The sequence below is a fragment of the Abrus precatorius genome, unplaced genomic scaffold (assembly GCF_003935025.1).
Source record: "Abrus precatorius isolate BTA unplaced genomic scaffold, Abrus_2018 Scaffold3, whole genome shotgun sequence".
NCBI lineage: Eukaryota > Viridiplantae > Streptophyta > Magnoliopsida > Fabales > Fabaceae > Abrus > Abrus precatorius.
This window is the reverse complement of record NW_020874373.1, coordinates 10,087,965-10,108,927: the sequence shown is the minus strand read 5'-3', so window position 1 is coordinate 10,108,927 and position 20,963 is coordinate 10,087,965. Positions and strand designations below refer to the sequence as shown.

At 34.8% G+C, this 20,963-nt stretch overlaps 1 protein-coding gene and 1 pseudogene across 1 annotated transcript; one reads left to right on the top strand and one right to left on the bottom strand.

Moving 5' to 3' along the window:
* Positions 1 to 4,532: 4,532 nt before the first annotated feature.
* LOC113862148 lies at positions 4,533 to 6,494 on the top strand (annotated as a pseudogene).
* Positions 6,495 to 9,198: 2,704 nt separating this feature from the next.
* Positions 9,199 to 15,432, bottom strand: LOC113862147 (receptor-like protein 53). Its single transcript, XM_027495279.1, has 3 exons — positions 14,460 to 15,432; positions 13,555 to 13,568; positions 9,199 to 10,486 (listed from the first exon to the last, which is right to left on the bottom strand). The coding sequence occupies exons 1-3, from the start codon at positions 15,430 to 15,432 to the stop codon at positions 9,377 to 9,379; spliced, it is 2,097 nt and encodes a 698-aa protein (XP_027351080.1). The 3' UTR covers positions 9,199 to 9,376.
* Between the last annotated feature and the right edge of the window lie 5,531 nt (positions 15,433 to 20,963).

The window sequence follows — 20,963 nt, the reverse complement described above, 5'->3', positions numbered from 1 at the left end:
TTCCCTTTAATTTCAAACTAGAAAACACTTTATAGAACTCTTTTTTGTAGTTTGATTGCTACAATCTATCTCTGTTATGTTTTCTTTTTAGTCTTTAATAGGATGAGGATTTTAACAATGAATATAAAAAATATGACCTCCATGAGTGTTGTGGATGGAGAATTCAGTCATGAAAAATGAAAAGATAACATTCAATTATCCCAACACAAGAAGTTTTAGCACAAAGTTAATAAAAAGAATAGAGATAAGTTTCAGTTTAATTCATAATATTATTTTTTTTAATAATAAAAATGAGTGTCGATATATATATATAGATGACACTTATTTTTTTATTATAAAAAATTAATAGCTACTTTTATACTATCGATATTTAATATTTTATTATTAAAAAAATAAATATCAGCTATATAAGGAACGATATTTAATATGACGTAACAAAAACTACTCTAGATTAAGAAAATAATGTTACAATAAAAATAAAATGAATTGACTTTATTAATGATTAAGTATAATAATTTTAAGAGTTTTGTTAACTTCAATCTTAAAAGTTTAAGATAAATAATTAATAATAATAAAATTTTATTAGAAAGAGGAGTATAAATTGTTAATTTTAATTAGTTTTAAAAGGTTTAGATACACATTAAGCTGTCCTGACAAGGTGATCTACTTGATGACGAAAACAAATTCAAATTAATAAACGAGCATGTTGTTAAGTTGAAGCATAGTATTGTTCCATTCGTGCACTTTGGAGGTTGCAAAGGTTAAGGTTTTCTATGAAGCTGGAGATATTGGGAGGAAAAACATTTGTGACTGTTAGAGCATACGAAGGGTTGTTAAGGTAGCAGAGTGTATAATTGCAAACTTGGATACCACTTATATTTTACTTACATATTGTTCAGTTTTCCAATTTTTATATAATAATGTAGGACTTTTTCACTCTTTTGTGTTGTTTATAGTTTGTGTGGACATGGTTCGCGGTGCAAAGGACGAGGGCCTCAAGGTAAGTTGGATTCGGATCCTCTCATGTTCTGGCGCGAACATGAGCGTCCTGTCCAAATTCGCTTAATATAAGTGAATTTTCGCTTAAGCCAACGTTTTAAGCTTAAGCGATGCATTTATGGAATCCTGGCATCAAAGCGAGGCCAAGCGAGAGTTGGAGAATATCCGCTTAAGCGATACATCACCGCTTAAGCGATTATGGAATCGCTCCGTTTCGCTCAAGCGATCTTGATTTCATATTAAGCGAATTTCACTTCTGAGAGCGGTTCAAAACGAACCGCTCTCCAAAGTCGAATCGTGAGAGCGGTTGGTTTTGAACCGCTCTTCAAAGTCGAATACTGAGAGCGGTTCATATTTAACCGCTCTTAGAAGTCACTTTGGAGAGCGGTTGAAAACCAACCGCTCTCCAAAGTCGAATCAGGGAAGGTACTCGCTTAAGCTATTGTAGATTAGCTTAAGCGAATAAGGTATTGGCTTAAGCGGATGCAAGCGAATTTATTTAAAATGAAGTGAATTCGCGACAGAGAGTACTGATTCACAGAACCATAAATCGCTTAAGCGAATTTGGGTTAGCTTAAGCGAATGGATGCATAGCTTAAGCCAAACTTGTGAGGTTGGAGCGAAATTAAAATAGCTTAAGCGAATTCGAGGGCTTAAGCGAATTATGCAGAAATTGGAAAAATTATGCAGAAACTGACATTACTACATAGGCAATTCAAAAACATAAGAGCAGAGCCATTCCTAACCATTCCATTCCAGAACAACAGAATCAAATATCATTATTCAATACACTTCAAAATATCAATTGATTTTGCCAGCATAACATGGATAAAAACTTAAGTCCATTCTATTAATAAAATATAATACTTCAAAATGAAAGCATACGCAAAACTAAATCCATGAGAAAATAGGAAATATTTCAAAGTAAATACATCCATAAATAATTTGAGGACTAAGGATTAATCATGTCTGCCACATAGTCTTGGTCATTGAAGTCTTCATTATGTTGTCCGTCATTGTATGCAGCATTATCCCCATCCTCTCCAAATTGTTCTTGTGCTTGGTCTTCAACCACTGGTTGATTTTCCTGTATATCTTCATTAACTCCCTCCTCTGGGTGGACGATATCATCCTGTGCAAATTGGCGTTCAGTTGGAAAAGTTGGGCTGTCTCCAGGCCAGGATACAATACTTGCAAAAGTTTCAGGTGTAGGCCAAGGGAAAACAGAAGTCTCTCCATGATGTTGGTGTAATGTAAACCTGTGAATTGATAAAATGAGAGTTATGTTAAACAAATTAAATATATCCAAATAGTATGTAAAAGAAATTCTTTAAATAAAGTTTACTTGTAAAAAGCCTCATTCAACTGCGTGTACGCTCGGTTGTTTGCTGCGTTTTGTTGTTCTATATGAGTCAAATGGTGTATGATACCAAAATCTGTATTTTGCATATGAGGCATGGATGGTGTAGTTGTTGGTGGTGTCGCTGCAGGTGCTGCAGATGAGGTCGGCTGAGAAGAAGTTGGATTAGGATGCTCTAACGGATTAATGCAGTAATTTCTTATGAACTGAGAATTTATAGGTTTCTTCAATTTAATTGTTTGGTTGGAGCAGTCAGGAATCGTAACACCTTGTGAAGCACATAAAACAGTAATCAAAGCAGGAAAACCCAAAGGCTTTGTCGCTACTGCAGTAGTGGAGGTGTTGGACATGACAAATTGGTGGATTTCATCTGAAATGATTGCTGCTATGTCCACAGTTAACTTCTCCATGAAGCTATAAATCAAATATGCTCGACTCATGCGAACATCTGAGGTGTGTGTGGTGGGGGCTATGTTGGCAAAGAGAAACGATGTCCAGATTTGTGCTAAAGTATTTAAACTTTGCCTCTTAAACCTCATTGCCTTTCCAACAGCATTTGTCTCAAAGGTTTTCCCGGGGATGCATAAGATCTTAGCTACCTCCTGGTCTACAAAACCTAAAAATCTCCTTCTACGTTGTTGGTATTGGCAAAGCTCTCCTTCTGGTAAGGTCATAGGATTGCCTAAAAGTGCAGAAATAGCCTCCCTATCATAAGTAATTGTTTGCCTACAAACCCAGGACTTCCTCTCTGACTTATCTGGTATCAACGGCCATGCATTTGCGTAAAATTCTTTCACAATAATTTCATGTATTTGGTTAGGAAGATTTATCAAATATTGTCATTTCCTTCTGACAATTTCCTGCATAAATTCATCATACTCTCCTTGGTCTAATACCACTTTCCTCTCAGATAGTAATTCCCTTTGCTCCAATTGAATGTATCTTTCAGCCTTTGCCCTAGTCCTGAACCTAAATATATCCCATGATAAGACTGGTGTATGTGTTTGTGTTTCTAGTGCCTCTTGGTCATCCATAACTTCATTTTGATGTGAACTTTGTCCAACCTCAGGTCTTTGCCTTTTTCTTTGAGGAATTGACTTCTTAGGTGCCATACTGAAATTAAAATAAGAAATAAAATCATGAATTTTAGATTAAAAATATATCAGTCAATATCCTAAATGAACCTGACATGTTATTTTACTTCAGTGTTACAAATGATTGAATTTATGTGATTCGCTTAAGCTAAATAAATCCGCTTAAGCGATCTTTGAGCCAGTGAATTTCAGGTATGACAACCAAATCGCTTAAGCGACGCTAAACGGCTTAAGCGATTTTAACAGCGTACAAAATGAACATGGCGAGTACCCAAATGATAGTGAGGAAGAAATAATCAAAACATCTACTTTGTTATCACATTACAAAACAAAAAATACATGTTTCAGAGTAGTTTGCATGTATCATATACAAAACTGACAGTGGAACTTTCATTTAAAAAACAAATTGCATTCATTTTACAGGTTAAGAAGAAATTACCTGATTTTAAACAGTCTGGAATGAAATATGCTGGGTTTAGGGTTTAGGGAGGAGAAATTTCAGAACACAACACAGATACTGTGAAATGAGAAGTCTTAGAGCTACTTTGAACTGTGAAAGCTACGTATTTGCGCTCTGTTCTTCTTAGAGCGGTTATTTTACAACCGCTCTCATAACTCTATTTTAGAGAGCGGTTCCATATGAACCGCTCTGAAATTTCAATATTAGAGAGCGGTTCATTTTTAGCTTAAGCGAAAATCCTTCGCTTAAGCGGATTAATTTTCTAAGTGGCGCCAAAACCTCACTGCATTAACGTATACTGGAAGTAATAAAGCCTTGCTTCATTCTTCCCTTCTATGTAGTGTGTACTTATTTTCTCGTGTGTTCATTTGATACAGTTTGACACTTTTTGTATCTACATCCTTCACTTAAGAAAGGACCAGTCTGAATCATGCTCCTACGATTGTACTAGGGAAGGTCCTGCCAACCGACGTCAACAACAACCAAGGGCCAATCTGACAACGTAAACGACAATGTAAAGAAGCACATTTATTTGACATTGTGTTTTTCATTTACCTTATTCATTTTGAGGATTCAATGGTTATGATGTTTCTTCTTGAATTTTTGGGTTAAAAAGGAAATGGAATGCATGGATGTTGCATGGAAGCCAAGTGTTGGGTTACAGTTTGACACTCTTGAAGCAGCATGGAAATATTGGTGTGAATATGGAAGGATAACAGGATTTGGTGTGAGGAAAAAATACTGGAATAGGCGAAAGGTTGATGGTGTTATTTCATCTTGTCGGTATATTTGTTGTAAAGAGGGACATCGAAAGGATGATAAAAGAACAGTGATGAAGCCCAGGGCAGAAACTAGGACTGATTGTCTTGTAAGAATAACATTATTTTTGGGAAGCAACAACAAATATGTTGTACATGAGTTTGTTGAAGAGCATAATCATCCATTACAAGTTCCAGAAACAACACACATGCTTGCTTCACATCGTAATATAACTGAAGTTCAAGCTCATCAAATCGATTTGGTTGAGTCCTCAGGATTGCAACAGAAATCGTCATTTCAGCTAATGAGCACACTTGCAGGACATCGAGCTAATGTTGGCTATACTCCTCTAGATGCAAAAAATTATTTGAAGGCTAAGAGACAAAGGGGAATGTTATATGGAGAAGTTGGTTGCTTAATGGAATACTTTCAGCGGCAGTTAATTGAGAACCCATCATTTTTTCATGCATACCAAATGGATGCTGAGGAACAAATCACAAATGTTTTTTGAGCAGATGCGAAGATGGTAATTGATTACGGGTGTTTTGGTGAAGTCATATCATTAGACACTACATATTGCACCAACCGAGCTAATAGACCTCTAGCCTTGTTTTCAGGTTTTAATCATTATTGAGGTTTTGTTATCTTTGGGGCAGCCCTGTTGTATGATGAAACAGCAGAATCCTTTAAGTGGTTGTTTGAGACATTCTTGGAAACACACAATAAAAAACAACCTCAAACAATTTTTACAGACCAAGATCAAGCTATGGCCAAGGCAATTTTCCAAATAATGCCTCATACACATCATGCTTTATGCACATGGCATTTAATGCAAAATGGCATAAAACACCTTGGCAATTTGATGAAAGGAGAAAGTCATTTTTTAAGAGATTTGAGAAAATACATGTATGACTTTGATACTTCAATTGAGTTTGAGGATGCATGGAGAAGTCTCATAACAGAATATAATGTTGAAGAAAATTCATGGATTACTTCACTTTATTCCATAAAGGAGAAATGGGCATCATGTTATCTCAAGGATGTGTTCACCCTTGGAATGCGAAGTACTCAATTAAGTGAAAGTCTAAACTCTGATTTTAAGGCATGTATGAAACCTGGTGTTGGTATCAAACAATTCTTTGCTCACTTTGAACGAGTTGTTGAAGACAAACGTTACAATGAGCTGAAACATGAGTACAACTCTCGCCATAAGCTACCCATGTTGCGGTATGAGGTTTCACCAATCTTAATACAAATGGCCAAGGTTTACACACATACAATATTTAACTTATTCCAAGACCAGTTTGCTCAATTCTTAGCTTGTAGCATCTCACAAAGGATTGCAATTCCTCCTTTGGTTGAATATGTGATTACTAAAGTCCATCAACAAAGATCATGGACAGTTACGTTTGAACCTTCCTCAAGCACTATATATTGCTCTTGTAAGAAGTTTGAAACATTTGGCATACTTTGTTGTCATGCATTGAAAGTGTTTGAAGCCAATGATGTGAAAGTTATCCCTGATAAATACATACTTAAGAGATGGACAACATATGGTCGTAGTGAGATTATTCATAATGTCAAAGGAACAGAGGTAGAAGGAAATCCTAAACTTAGTACCATATGTCGATACCGTCACCTAGCAGGTAAAATGATTAGGTTGGCCTGTGACGTTTCTACTTCAGAAGAATATTGTCAGCTAGTTGATGACAATATTAACAACTTAATCAGCAAAATCACAAAGCTTCGACTGCAAACAAACAGTCTTACGGATAAATATAAGGATGATGCACAAATGTTGGCCAATAATAATGGTACATAACCTAAGGGATTCAAGCTCCGACCAAGCACTAAGAGGAAAGGGAATAAACGTTTCAAAAGTTGGGTTGAGCTACAAGCAAATAGAAAGAAGAGCAGAACTCCAATTTTAGATCAATCAACATCTCAAGTTCTTTGATATAATGATTTTGAATACCAAATATATACAATTCAGTTAACTTCCATATTATAACCATATAATATAATAATATGGGTGTTAATATGTTATAGGAATATCAACCAATGGTTTGTCATCCACTTGAAGTACATTGTTCGGCACCTCCAACTTATGATCCCCCTCAGACATTACTTACTCAATTAAGTTTCACAGATTTGTTTAGAGTAATAATTTTCAACTTACCTTTACATTGTCTAATCATTGATGCTGGTTCCTAATATATCTTCTTCTCTTGTAGGGACCACTTCATGATATCAATGATTCTGGCCTGCATGATATTTGATTCTGTTGTTCTGACCTGGATGGCTCTGCTTCTTTTGTTTTTGAATTGCTTAAGTAGTAATGAATCCTTTTTGTGTATATTTCATTATGAACAATTGTGGACCATTAATGGAATGGACTCTTTATCCATATTATTTTTTTGCCACATATTTATTTAATGTAGTAACTATTTCTAGATGACTGAATTTGACTTTGATAAGCAATTTTGTAAAATTTTGACATTCTGGCAGTTTCTGCATAATTTTTCCAATTTCTGCATAATTCGCTTAAGCCCTCGAATTCGCTTAAGCTATTTTAATTTCGCTCCAACCTCACAAGTTTGGCTTAAGCTATGCATCCATTCGCTTAAGCTAACCCAAATTCGCTTAAGCGATTTATGGTTCTGTGAATCAGTACTCTCTGTCGCGAATTCGCTTCATTTTAAATAAATTCGCTTGCATCCGCTTAAGCCAATACCTTATTCGCTTAAGCTAATCTACAATAGCTTAAGCGAGTACCTTCCCTGATTCGACTTTGGAGAGCGGTTGGTTTTCAACCGCTCTCCAAAGTGACTTCTAAGAGCGGTTAAATATGAACCGCTCTCAGTATTCGATTTTGAAGAGCGGTTCAAAACCAACCGCTCTCACGATTCAACTTTGGAGAGCGGTTCGTTTTGAACCGCTCTCAGAAGTGAAATTCGCTTAATATGAAATCAGGATCGCTTGAGCGAAACGGAGCGATTCCATAATCGCTTAAGCGGTGATGTATCGCTTAAGCGGATATTCTCCAACTCTCGCTTGGCCTCGCTTTGATGCCAGGATTCCATAAATGCATCGCTTAAGCTTAAAACGTTGGCTTAAGCGAGAATTCACTTATATTCGCTTAAGCCGGTCCAAATTCGCTTAAGCGAATTTGGATAGGACGCTCATGTTCGCGCCAGAACATGAGAGGATCCGGATCCGGTATTCACCTTTTAAGTTATTATGTTTTAGATTAATGGAGTTATTTTGTGATTATTTAAATGAATAAGGGATGATAGGAAGGTTTCACTGATATTCTATTAGGATAAAACTTGATAACGTTACAATGATGCCTTTCTCTTGAAAGCGAAGGTGCTTCATATCTTGCTGCACTCAAGTTTAAAATATCAATCTTCCTGAAATTTTTATTAGCGTAAAGGTGAGATGAAAAATAAGGTTTGTTTCAATGTTCATTCTTTTAGGAGAAGTCCATAATAAATTGTTGAAGTTATATCTTGATTTTGCCTAACTTTTTTTTTTTTTAAATGGTATTTGGTACTTAAATCAGTACTTCAAATTGTGATGGCTGACTGTTGCACATGGTTTCTGGGGTTGGTTCTTTTGTTATAAGTGATTGATTTTATGTGAACACGACCATGCTCACAGCCCAAAACATGGAAAGACTGTTGTCAAGGCTGAAAGCTTGAATTGTCTGCCGTCCATGTTTTTTCAAAATAGTACTGTTGTATTATTAAGCTTACTGATTTGATTTTTGAACACGGTGTTCAATGTCTTGACTTTTGTGAATGTTGATCCTTGTTGAATGAATGACTCTGCCTCGTGTTCATGACACTGTTTTTTGTTTTAGATACCAATACCTGGGACTGATTTGAATTCGGTATGCCCAAGAGAGTCATTGATCTCTAAAATTCCTAGATGTGGTTAAGCAAATACCTTAATCACTACTGGTGACCATTGGAGATGCTTAATCTTCGTCCAAATTTTAACTTTATTATGCTTCCTAGTTTTTTCTTTTTCTGTATTCTGTAAGTTTTAATCGGAGGGCTGAGTTGGTTTGTTTTTTCTAGTATTACGGTTGTGGACATTGATGAATACCTGAGGAATGTCATGCTTAATATATGATAGATTCTTACATATATTTGTTTTGATATTTATCACAAACCAATTGTTATGTACCCAGCTAATATAGTTGAAAGCTTGCAAGTCTCTTGTAATAAAGCTTAGCTTAAACGAAAACCAATCCGTACCTAAATAGTATTAGAGCACGAGTATGCAATTTTTTGGTACTTTTTAGCTCTACATTTTAATCAAAATTAGAAGATTACACTCGAATTTCGCCCTAAATAAAAATGTGCATTGAAAAGTATGGACAAGAAACGGAAACTAAGCCGGTTTCTTGTTTGGTATGAATCTGTTTTTATTATTTAGACTATTTACACCTTCATAGTGAAACTAGATTAAAATTATCTTATTCATATTCGGGAGGCAATTTTCATTGCAGCAATTACTCGCCAAATGTGCTCATTCAGAATAAAAAAGCTGTTCTTTATTTTGTAGCACTACAGAGAGATGAATGTAAAGTTTGACACTATATTTAAGTGTCTACAGAAACAGAAATATTGATGGAAAAGGAAGATATATTTTATTTGAGTTAGAATAATATGATTGAAGTATCATATTATAAGTTCACTTGCAGCTAGGAAGTGGGGGCCCACACAAACACTTGTTGTGAAAATAGGAATACACATCGAACCTTTGCAATCTTCCACCCTGAGGAATCTCCCCACACAACCGATTATAGCTGACGTTGAACCCCTGCAAAAAATCCACTGCGGTCAATCCCACGGGAATGCTGCCATAGATCTTGTTGTGATTCAGATCCAACGATATCAAGCTCGTGGCGAACTCCACTTTGGATAAATCGAACTCCAACAAGTTCCTCGAAACGTCAAGAATCTGTGTCGTTTTGTTGCGCCCGAAGAGCACGGAGGCATCGCCTTCCAGCTTGTTCCTTGAAAAGTCTATCCTTTGGGGGTCTAAGTTGCCCAAGGAGGCTGGAATGGGCCCCGAAAGCTGGTTGTGGGATAGGATGATACTTGGGCCTGGCTTCTTGAATGTCCCAAATGAGTCTGGGATTGGGCCCGTGAGCTTGTTCCGGTCCAAGCCTAAAGACAAGAGATTTTGCAAGTGGGAAAGTGAGGCAGGTATGGAGCCGGAGAGGTTATTAAAGGAAAGGTCGATGAACTCCAGGTTTGTGAGTTGGGCCAAGAAATCGGGAACTGGGCCGGAGATATTGGTCCAGCTGATAGTGAGGTACTTGAGTTTGGTGAGCTTGGCGATGGCGGGCTGAATTGGGCCGATGAGTTTGGGGAGCTTGTGGAACTCGAGGGTCTCAAGGTAAGGGAGGTCACCGACTGAGGGTGGTATGTAGCCTGATAAATTGGTATCTGGCACAGAGGATAACATCACGAGGGAGTTGATGCGGTGCGTTTTGGAGTCGCATTCGACACAATACCAGTCGCAGCAATCGGTGTCAGGGTTCCACGAGGCTAAGAGGTAAGGGTTGTTCATGTCCTTCTTTATTTGGAGAAGCACTTTCTTGTCTTGTGGGTTGCACAGCTCCGAGAATGCAAGTGGAGATAACAACAGGAACGTGAGGAAGCATAATCCAAACGTGGATTCCATTTTCGATGGAATGAGAATGGAGAGCGTTGAAAATTTATAGAGTGCGATGGGGAACGTATATACTGCATGTTGCCAATTCCTTTCCTGTGGGCTGTGGGAATACTGTGATGTCTGTGGTGACGATTGCAATTTGATACAGCTCATTCATTTATTGTTTTTTTATGTACTTGTTTTTCATCTTTTCGTTATGCACAGCTTAATTCTCTCCGGTAAACGTTGCTTTTCCCCATAATGTGCAGACACAGAAACCAACCATGCAGGGCTTGTTACCGTCATTCCGAGGGATCAAACGAAAACAAAAGTGATCAAGTGTCATGTTAATGTGAAAATTTTGTGTTTGTTTTAACCAACAGCATTAATTATTTTCTTCTTCCATTTTCAACGCAGTTTAAAATAATTTTTAACAAAAAATTTCATTTAATATTTTAACCATTTCTTTAAATAATTCTTTGATTGCCTGGGGTAGAGGGTTGGGCATCAAGCTGCCAAAGAGCTGAATTGGTCAAAAAAGAACAAAGGACCTCACTTCATACATATCCGTGCCGATTTTCCATAATTCTTTATACAATAAATTTCCATCACGTATCTGTATCGCATTGAATGCTTTCGCTATAGGATTTGCATGCCGTAAGACGCAGCCACGGCCCGCCACTTTGTTCGGCACTCAAACACTAATCGTGTGGACTTTAATTTATTTTAAGTAATTAAAATAATATTTTGATTGAAATTATTTATTGCATAAAATATAATGTATAGTAAATATTTTCATAAAAATATTTTTTAAAATATCTAAAATTAATTCTCCAAAAATTTATATTAGCAAAACTAAAAGGTAAGTTTATTATTTAAATACTAAAAACATTATATATAGAATCATGCATGATTATTTATTACTCTTACTGATATTTTATATAACATATTAAAAACACATCAAACTGACCATTCTTTTATTATCTTATTATTCACAAAACATTGTCCATAAACAAACACAGAGACACACTAAGCACAGCCTATCAAATTAAAGCAATAATTGAAGCGGGACACTGCATCCTACCATGTCCTTTTCTAGAAATTTTTATCTGAAAACAGCTGAACTTAATGTGAATTTTAAGTGGTGAAAATAATGAGAACATGGTCAAGAAATTTCCTCCCCTAGTAAGTTTTAGTATTTATAAGTAGAGGATTATTTTTGTGTTACTTAGTTCACGAAAAATTAAAAGTACAGGACAGTATGAGTAAAATGTGAGGATCAATGTTGACAAGCAATGGCATGTGGAAAACAAAACAACTCAAACCAGATATACGGGATATACAAAAGTTGTTTTTAAAAACTAAAATTAATAAAACCTTACTTAAGACGAATAATGTTGTAATAAAAATTAAATGAATTGACTTTATTGTTGATTAAGCATAATAATTTTAATTAGTTTTACAAGGTTTGGATACACATTGATCTGTCCCTGACGAGGTGATCTACTTGATGACGAAAACAAATTCAAGTTAGTAAATGGCCGTGGTTGATAAGTTGATACGTTGGACATGGTATTGTTCCATTCGTGACCTCAAATAGCTTGAGGATTGCGAGAAGCCGAATGAATAATCAGCGATGCTAGATGCACTTTGGTGGTAGCAAAGGTCTTCTATGAAGCTGGAAATATTGGGAGGAAAACATATATGTAAAGAGAATAGCTGAACAGTTTGCTAAATTCGTTGGATACGAATTGCATGTGTATTGTTAGTGCGTATATCTGGGTTTACGGTTAAAAATGATAATTTGTATATAAATAATCTAAGAATAATTTAGGAATTGGATTAAGGTCTTTTTTAAATTCTTTTAAATATGTTGTTTAATGTAATGCTCAAATTGACGTTGTAAAATAAAGTATTAAACAGGAATAATGAATAATAATTACGTGAAAATGATTGAAGGTAAAAGTTTTATATAAAACATGCAAAACAAGCACTGAATAGCAGAAATATAAGCAAAAAAAAAACAAACAAACAAAAGAAACTGTAATTAGAATATAGAAACGTAAATATGCATGAAAATAAGCGTACGACTCCTTAATAACAGCGAACAACGACAACCGTGTGTTTTCGGTGAGCTGGTGTCTGATGCAGTGCAGATAACTTTAGATGTGGTGTCTGGATACAAAAAGTCATCCCCTAAAAAATGAAACTTTAAAGTATTTATAGGCAAGAGGATCATCGTCGTTCTCCTTCTTTGGCGAGCACTTCTTAATAATTGCATGCAATTGTTGATGTTCATTATCCATGATGACTTATAATCGTGCTGTCAGTTGAGACTTCTCTTATAACTGCTATCGCCCATGATCTGTCTTCATTTTATTGAATTTTCGTTTGGTAATAACTGCTAGTAACGGTTTGTGGCCGCTTGTAATAGCTTGAGTCCTATCATGACTTTTTATTTTCTCTCTTTCGAGCAATTCTGAAAGAAATCTAAGAGGTTCATCTAGTATTATGGCCTTAAGAATATTTTCTTCTTGACTAATTCTAGGGGTTTGAGAACTTATCTTGGCCTTATGTACTTAGAATATTTTTTCTGATCCTCCCTGTTTTTCAGCAATTCTGAAGGGAATATGGAATTCAACTAGATTTGTGAACTTAGAATATTTTCTGCTTCTTAGTTTTTGAACAATTCTAGAAAAGATCTGGAGCTTTGTTAGGTTTGTAAACTTAGAATATTTTTTAACTATTTTTTATTTTTCGAGCAATTTTGTATTGTCAAGGACTTAAAAACCTTCAAAAACTCCTTAAAAGACTTTTAATCCTGTAAACTTAGAATATTTTTCTATTATTCATGTTTTTCGAGTAGTTTTAAGTGTAAGAGACTTGAAACTCCTCAAAACACCTCGAAAAAAGCTTCCAGTTTTGTGGACTTAGCATAATTTCTTACCAATCCTATTTTTTGAGTAGTTTTGAGTATAAGAAATTTGAAACTACTCAAAACACTTTAAAAAAAGCTTTAAGTTTTATAGATTTAACGTAATTTTTTATCAATCTTATTTTTTGAGTAATTTTAAATGTAAGGGACTTGAAACTTCTCAAAAAAACTTCTTCTAATAAAGTTTTATAACTTAAGATTTTTTTCTAATCCCAAACAATTTTACAAAAAAGGGACATGAGAATATCTGAACAACCTAAGATTGGATCGATACCTCATCATCATGAACTGCAAAAACGGGGTTAAAAATTCCTATTCTGAATGTTTGAATTGTTGCTTCCTTTGCACCACCCATATGTCACACGCTTTTTCATCAAAACGGTAGAAGACAACAGTAAGCCGGTGAACAACCTCGAAAGCTCTAGACATGTTGTTCCATCTTCATTTTAGGAGTATAAAGTACCTTTTAACTTTGTACGATAAATAATTAATTTTTTAACTTGTTTTACCACTCCATCATTCATTACTACATTTTTAATACATCTTCTTCAATCAATTTGGGATAGATAACAGACTATCACCTCGGTGTTATTTTTTAACACCACCGACAGTCAAAAGTCTTCAACACTACTAATACACTATTAGGCTGTCAAATCCAGCCTTACCATGCATTAAAAAACAAACCTTGGAGTCAAAGGAAAAAGCCAGAAATCGAATTCACGATTTCACTGGTTTATTAATTAAATCGAATTAATTTAGTCTGGCTTTGTCATTTTCTATCCACGAATGATTTTGTAGTCAATGATTAATTATTTTCTCTAATATACGTAAACAGTCTATCAAGTCTCTAGTATATACTTATCCTCATTTCAGTTAGAGAAAATATTTTAGAATATTTGTCATTATAAAAATGAGATAAAATAATTAATATAATAAATAATATACTATAAAAATACTGTTCAAATAACCTAAATCTTTTATTGATTTCATATTTTACGCTTACTGCATAATCTCAAATATATAGTAGCAATGGAGATATATACGCCATCTCGACGTAACACTTTAGGAACAAGATTAAAACTCACCACGTTATTGCGTGTACTAAGTGGGTAGAACATTGTTATTGGGGTGATTTCACTTATTTGAATTAAACGCAGATTAACAGCACAGATCAAGTGCAGCTGGGAAGAGGGGACCCACACAGGCACTTGTTATGCAAATACGAGTAAACTTCGAAACTTTGCAGCTTCCCACCCACTGGAATCTGCCCGCAAAGCCTGTTATAACTAACGTTCAGGTACTGAAGATTCAGTGCGGTCAACCCTTGAGGAAGCTTACCGTACACCTTATTATGATTCAGATCCAACGATGTCAGGCTCGCGGGGAACTCCACGTTCGTTAGATCGAACGATAGTTGGTTCCTCGACAGGTCCACTATCTGGACCATCTTATTGGGCCCGAAAAGCGCTGACGCGTCACCCACGAGCTTGTTCCGGGACAGATCCAGGACTGTGAAGTTGAGGTTCCCCAGCGAGGTTGGGATGGGCCCAGAGAGGTTGTTGTGAGAGAGGTAGATATCTGGGCTGGAGTTGAAGGACCCGAAAGAGCGAGGGATTGAACCGGTGAGGTGGTTGCGGTCCAGGTGGAGTGTGCCGAGGTTGGGGAGCTGGGAGAGTGAACCGGGGATTGAACCGGTGAGGTTGTTGAACGAGAGGTTCAAGAATGTGAGGTTTGTGAGGCGGGTCAGGAAGGAGGGAACCGGGCCCGAGACGTTGGTCCAGCTTATGCGGAGGAACTTGAGGTTAGTGAGCTTGGCGATGGCGGGCTGGATTGGGCCCGTGAGCTTCGGGAGCTTATGGAACTCGAGGGTCTCGAGGTATGGGAGTAGGCCCACGGAAGGTGGGATTTGGGCCGTGAAATTTGTGTCGGAGAAAAGAGTGAGGGAGTTGATGCGGTGCGTTTTGCGGTCGCATGTGATGGTGTACCAATGGCAGCAATCGGTGTCTGGGTCCCACGAGGCAAGCAGGTAAGGGTTGTTGAGATCCTTCTTGATTTGGAGCAACACTTTCTTGTCTTCCGGGTTGCACAGCTCCGACACCACGATCGATACCAATATCATAAGCAGAGATAAGCCAAGCATCGTGCTTGCCATTTTTTGATCAATGTCATGAAAATAAGGGAAATGCAAATTTATACGTACTTGCACGTGGCAAGATATTATTTCATGCGTGACACACCAAAATCGTTGTTTTACAAAATTTTGACAACTTTTAATTTTACGTTTTAGAGTTAGAGACATTAATTTTGACGGATGATTTGAATCCATTTTCCTTTCACCAAACGTCAAATTTCAAATCCCGAAACGTAAGAATACGTGGCAGCGTATACGAGATTACTTCTATGATCTGCTCACAATTCTGCCTAAACCATGTCTCTAATCCAATAGCTGTGTATCCACTATGGAAATGCGTATTTAATTGTCTCAAGTGCACCCCACTAGTTCTCTCTGTTCTGTAGTTGTAGCCCATTTAAATGAGATTCTTAAATAAATGGGTTATCAACATATGAATAGCTGCATACGGAATGTGTTTGTCCTTGGATTTCATTTAGTTCATCCACTTATTACTTAATTAGTAATTTACATTCTTCCTTAAATCATTGTCCTCTTTTCTTACTTAAGAGTTTAGGCCTCTCACATCAAAATAGGGTACTTCTTACCGATCTCATTCATTCGTTGCATAAAATAAAATTTTAAAAAAATAATTTTTTTTAACAAACAAACTGTAACTGTAATTAAACACGAGCCATTGATATTTTTATATGTAAAATAAATAGTTAAAACTGATTGGTAAAAAAGTTAAGAAATTAAACAATAAAGATTAGTAAATCTGATTAAAAAAAGATAAATATATAAAATTAATGTTGATAAATTACGTGACTATTTTGAGTTTTATTATGTTAATAAAGAATAAATCATTAAATTATTGCTTCTCTTTTTTCATCTTAATTTCTGGACTTAATGACCTTAATAATTCTTTTTTAATTATTTATTATAAAAAAAAACAAAAAAACTAATTTTTATTTGGGATAAATTTTTTTTACGTCAAATCTGTTTTATATAAAAGTCAAACAAAATTAATTTTTTAATTTTTTTAATTAATCCAATTCATCTAAAAGAGTGATGAAATATTATGATACGACACGTGACAGCTATTTTATATATGAGAAAGATAAAAAGAAAGAAAAATTTTGAATTTTATTTTACTGCTTCAAGGCCACGTGGACCAATGCGACGAAACTACTATTTCATCTAATCAGGGACGAAAGTTCTTCATTGGTCCACGTAGCACCCAAGCAAACGGTCACTGCGAAAGCCCCTTCTCCCTCTCCCCTCTCGGGTTCGAAAATCGGAAGCCATAGCCAATTTCTCCTTCACACAGCAGCATTTTATCTTGTTTGTTTTCAAAATTTTTGAATGAGCAGGGTCATTTTGTTCTTAATCTGCTGCAGAAGTATGATTTGATTCACTTCCATTGCTGGTTGGCTGTGTTTTTAGACAGGACAGGACGGTTCCTGTTTTGCATCATCCACAGCAGAGAAGAAAGGTAGAGGTGGTCGTCGGAGCCACGTCACACACTGCAGAGCCTATCACTGTGACTGAAGTCTTCCGTCGCCGGAAAAGTGTGGTCGCCAGAAAAACTACCAGGTACCTTCATTTTGATTTTATATATTTTAATCTTGTCGAGAAAGTGTGCTTGCCGGAAAAGTGTGCACAAGCAAATTCTGATTTTATGTATTTTAATCTGCAACCCAAATTTTTTCATTTTCAATATAATTATTTTGTATAATTTTTATATTTTTTATAAATATAAAAACTTGTGTGATTATATTTTGATTAAAAATTTTAGAAAAAAATAAAAAATAAATTGATTAATAAGAGAAATTTTAATTGTAAAATTAATATTAAAAATATAAATTTTAAAACTAAATTTATTACATTTTTAGCTTGTGTAGAAAAAATCTGATAGTAATATTTAGATTAAAAATATAATAAAAATTATTTTGGTACCTTTATAGAAAATAAAAAATAAACAAAATTTGTAAAATTAAATATTTATAGTGATATTTATATTAAAAATTAAGCTTGCATTTAGAATTATTGTACTAAATTGAGGAGTAAATTAAAAGACAACTTAAAAATAATTTAAAAAAAATTAAAAACAATATGAAATGGTTAAATAAAATTTAGAATAGAAAATTAGAAAATAATTGTATCAAATTGGTTGATTAATATAAGAAATAATAATTAAAAATAGTGTATAAAACTTATAACATAAATTCTATTTTTTATATTAATTATGATTAAAATATGTAAATAGATATATTTATTTATAATTAAAGAACAAATTTAGATAATTAAAAAAAAAGTTATAGTAAAAATTGAAAGTAGTAAAATTGAAAACACTAATATATATTAAAATTGTTGTACTAAATATTTCAGTTTATAAATAATTGCAAAAAAAATATAATTAATATTGGTTAGTTATGATAAAATATTATTTACATAATTATTTATATAATTTTATTTATAGAGTAATACTAATAATGTGAGGTGAAATTATTTTTAAAAAAGAATCAAAATTTTAAAGAAATAAGAAAATTAGTTATCCAATGTAAATTTTTAGAGAGATATAAATTAGTTGAGATAGATTGTTTATAATTATATAATTTAATTTAGAAAGAAAAAAAATTTGAATGTGAAATATAAATTTTTAGAGTGATTGTAATTAGTTTAGGTTAATTATTGATAATTATATAATTAATAAATGATGACCAATAAATAATTTAAAACAAACAACTTGTTAATTAGTGTTGTTATTGTATGATATAAGATCTATAATGGAAAGTACTACAAAATTTTTAATGTTTATAGTTTTTAATTAATATACTAATTTATTTTGATGTACTAAGTTAAAAAAAACTTGTTAAATTTAGGGGAAAAATCTATAAAATATTTAAATTAAGTAATGAACAAATAACTAATTTATTTAGTAAAATTTTTTAAAATTGATTATGAATAATTGTATTTGATTTTATTTGTATTACAATGATTAAAATGTTATAAATAGATTTTTTTATTTGAATTATGTGATGAAGTAAGAACATATTGTGGTATTATACTTGATGCATGTTATGAAATTTTTTTGTATAATTTATATTAAAGTTAAAAAATTTGACCATGTTATATTTTATATTTTGTGTAGATGGCTTCATCTTCAGGACAGAATAGGGTCATTCATCTTGGACCAGATGATCCTTCATTTTTACGCTTACAGAATATTTATGTGTCTGAACATATTTGGGATGGTCGAGATCATCCTATTTTTAAGGTTAGGAAGAGTCAATTTATTCCACCTGGTTTAGATGATGTTCTAGAGGAGATCCTGCCACATTTAGAGCTTGCGGGATTTACTGGAATTGCTCACGTATGTCAATTCCCATTAGACCTCCCGTTGATCACTGCATTAGTAGAGAGATGGAGGCCAGAGACACACACTTTTCACTTGCCTCTAGGCGAGTGTATGATCACTTTGCAGGATATATCTGTGTTGTTAGGTTTACGGATTGATGGAAGACCTGTGATAACACCTATTGGAGGTAATTATGCTAATATTGTTGAGGAGAGCCTAGGAATTAGACCATCACGTGCAGATTTTGTTGGTAGCTTCTTGAAGACGAGTTGGCTAGACCAACATTTTACTCACGTGGCGATGCATGCACAAAATCCTTTACAAATCACCCAATTTACTAGGGCTTATATGTTGCGGTTGATTGGGGGTTTTATGTTGAGTGATCACTCCAGCAGTGAGGTACTTACCTTTACTTCAGGATTTTGCTATCACTGGTGAATATAGTTGGGGGTCTGCAGTATTGGATTTTTTGTATAGAGAGTTATGTATGGCCACCAACATTGATCGGCATGGTTTAGGTGGATTAGCTGCATTACTTGTGATGTGGGCATGTGATAGATTTCCATTTCTAGCTCCTGGAAACCCCCTTCACGCATGACTCCATCTTCCATATGCTACCACGTAATATTAAATATTTATTTCCTAAATATGTTTAACATACCTTTTGTATTAACAATATCTTAATTTTTTTGCAAGTGGTTGGCCAATCAAAGGAATAGGAAAGGGAGGAAAGACACATTTTATTATAGATATAAATTTGACATGCTTAGTCGTGAAGAGGTAAACTTGGATTAACATTTTAGACATATGTTATAGTCATGAATATGATGTATATTGTGTGCAGATAATTTGGCAACCATATTCTATTGATTTGATTAATTCGTTACCAGCTATATGTTGTGAGAGAATAGATTTATGGAGGGTTGTTATGCCTCTGATATGTTTTCAGGTGTGTGAGTGCCACTAACCAGATCGAGTAATGCGGCAATTTGGTATGGTTCAACATATACCTCGTGCCCCATATCAGCTAGATGCACTTCATGACTTGACTTTGCGTGGGAAGACAACAGAGAATTGGGAAGAGAAGCTGAGGGATGTATTACACATTTGGGAGAGAAGGAGAGACTGGGTCATGACCAATGACCCCCAGATTGGTCAGTTAAGTTCCAACTCTAAATATATGCGGTGGTATAGAGCTCGCACTAGACGTTGGATGACAAGAGACACAACTGTCTCATCATTACTTGTAAGTGTAAACTGTATTATACATTTACTTATGTGTATTTGTAATGACATTGTTAACATACATATATATTGTTTTATAGGGTGATGGACTTGAGAAAGCCCACTACTTGATGACTAATGGCAATGATTCTTTCACCTTTGATGAGATGCGAGACTTGTGTCAATCTATGCTAATATTGAAGAATGATTTGAACCGCATTATGGAACCTATTTCTTCATCTGAGCCTCCAATACAGAGTGGTAATACTGACGATCCAGTTGTAGATGTAGGTCAACCTAGGGACTGTAAGGAAGGCAGGGAATTACAACATATATGCACAGAGGTACACGCAACAGACTGGTCTCTTCCACCATACCTGAGCGTCCTGATGGAGTATTCTACGTTCCCTCATAGTTTCCTTTCCACACACAGCCTGTTAGTGTACCTATATATTTTCACTCATCTCAGGCCACCCAGTATCAATCACAGACCCCTCCATCACTATTCCTCACCACAGAGTGTTATATCCCATGTCCATCACTATTCTTGACGCCACCTCCATATGATGTACCTATTCTAACACCACTAGCACCAGCAGCAAATTTTGTTACTGGGATATCATATGATACCTCATATAGTCATGGAATAGATTTGAATGCTGACTTCGAAGTAACCTTAGATGTTCCACCTGCAATTGTACGTCATAACCCACATCGTGGAGCCAGAGATCGGCCTAGGGAGTGCATATTGACCCCACATCAGCTCGACCAGCTGCACGAGGATAAAGCTTGACTTTCTTTATAAACTAATTATACATATTTTGTGTAGCTTTACTAGATGTTTTATAACATATGGTACTTTGTTTCATTTTAGTCATCGTTCGATAAACATTTACTTATGTGATTCATGTTTATTATAAAAAGAAATAAGGTGATATAGAAGTACATTGACGTACAGAGTAATGCCAAGTATACAAACTACAAACTC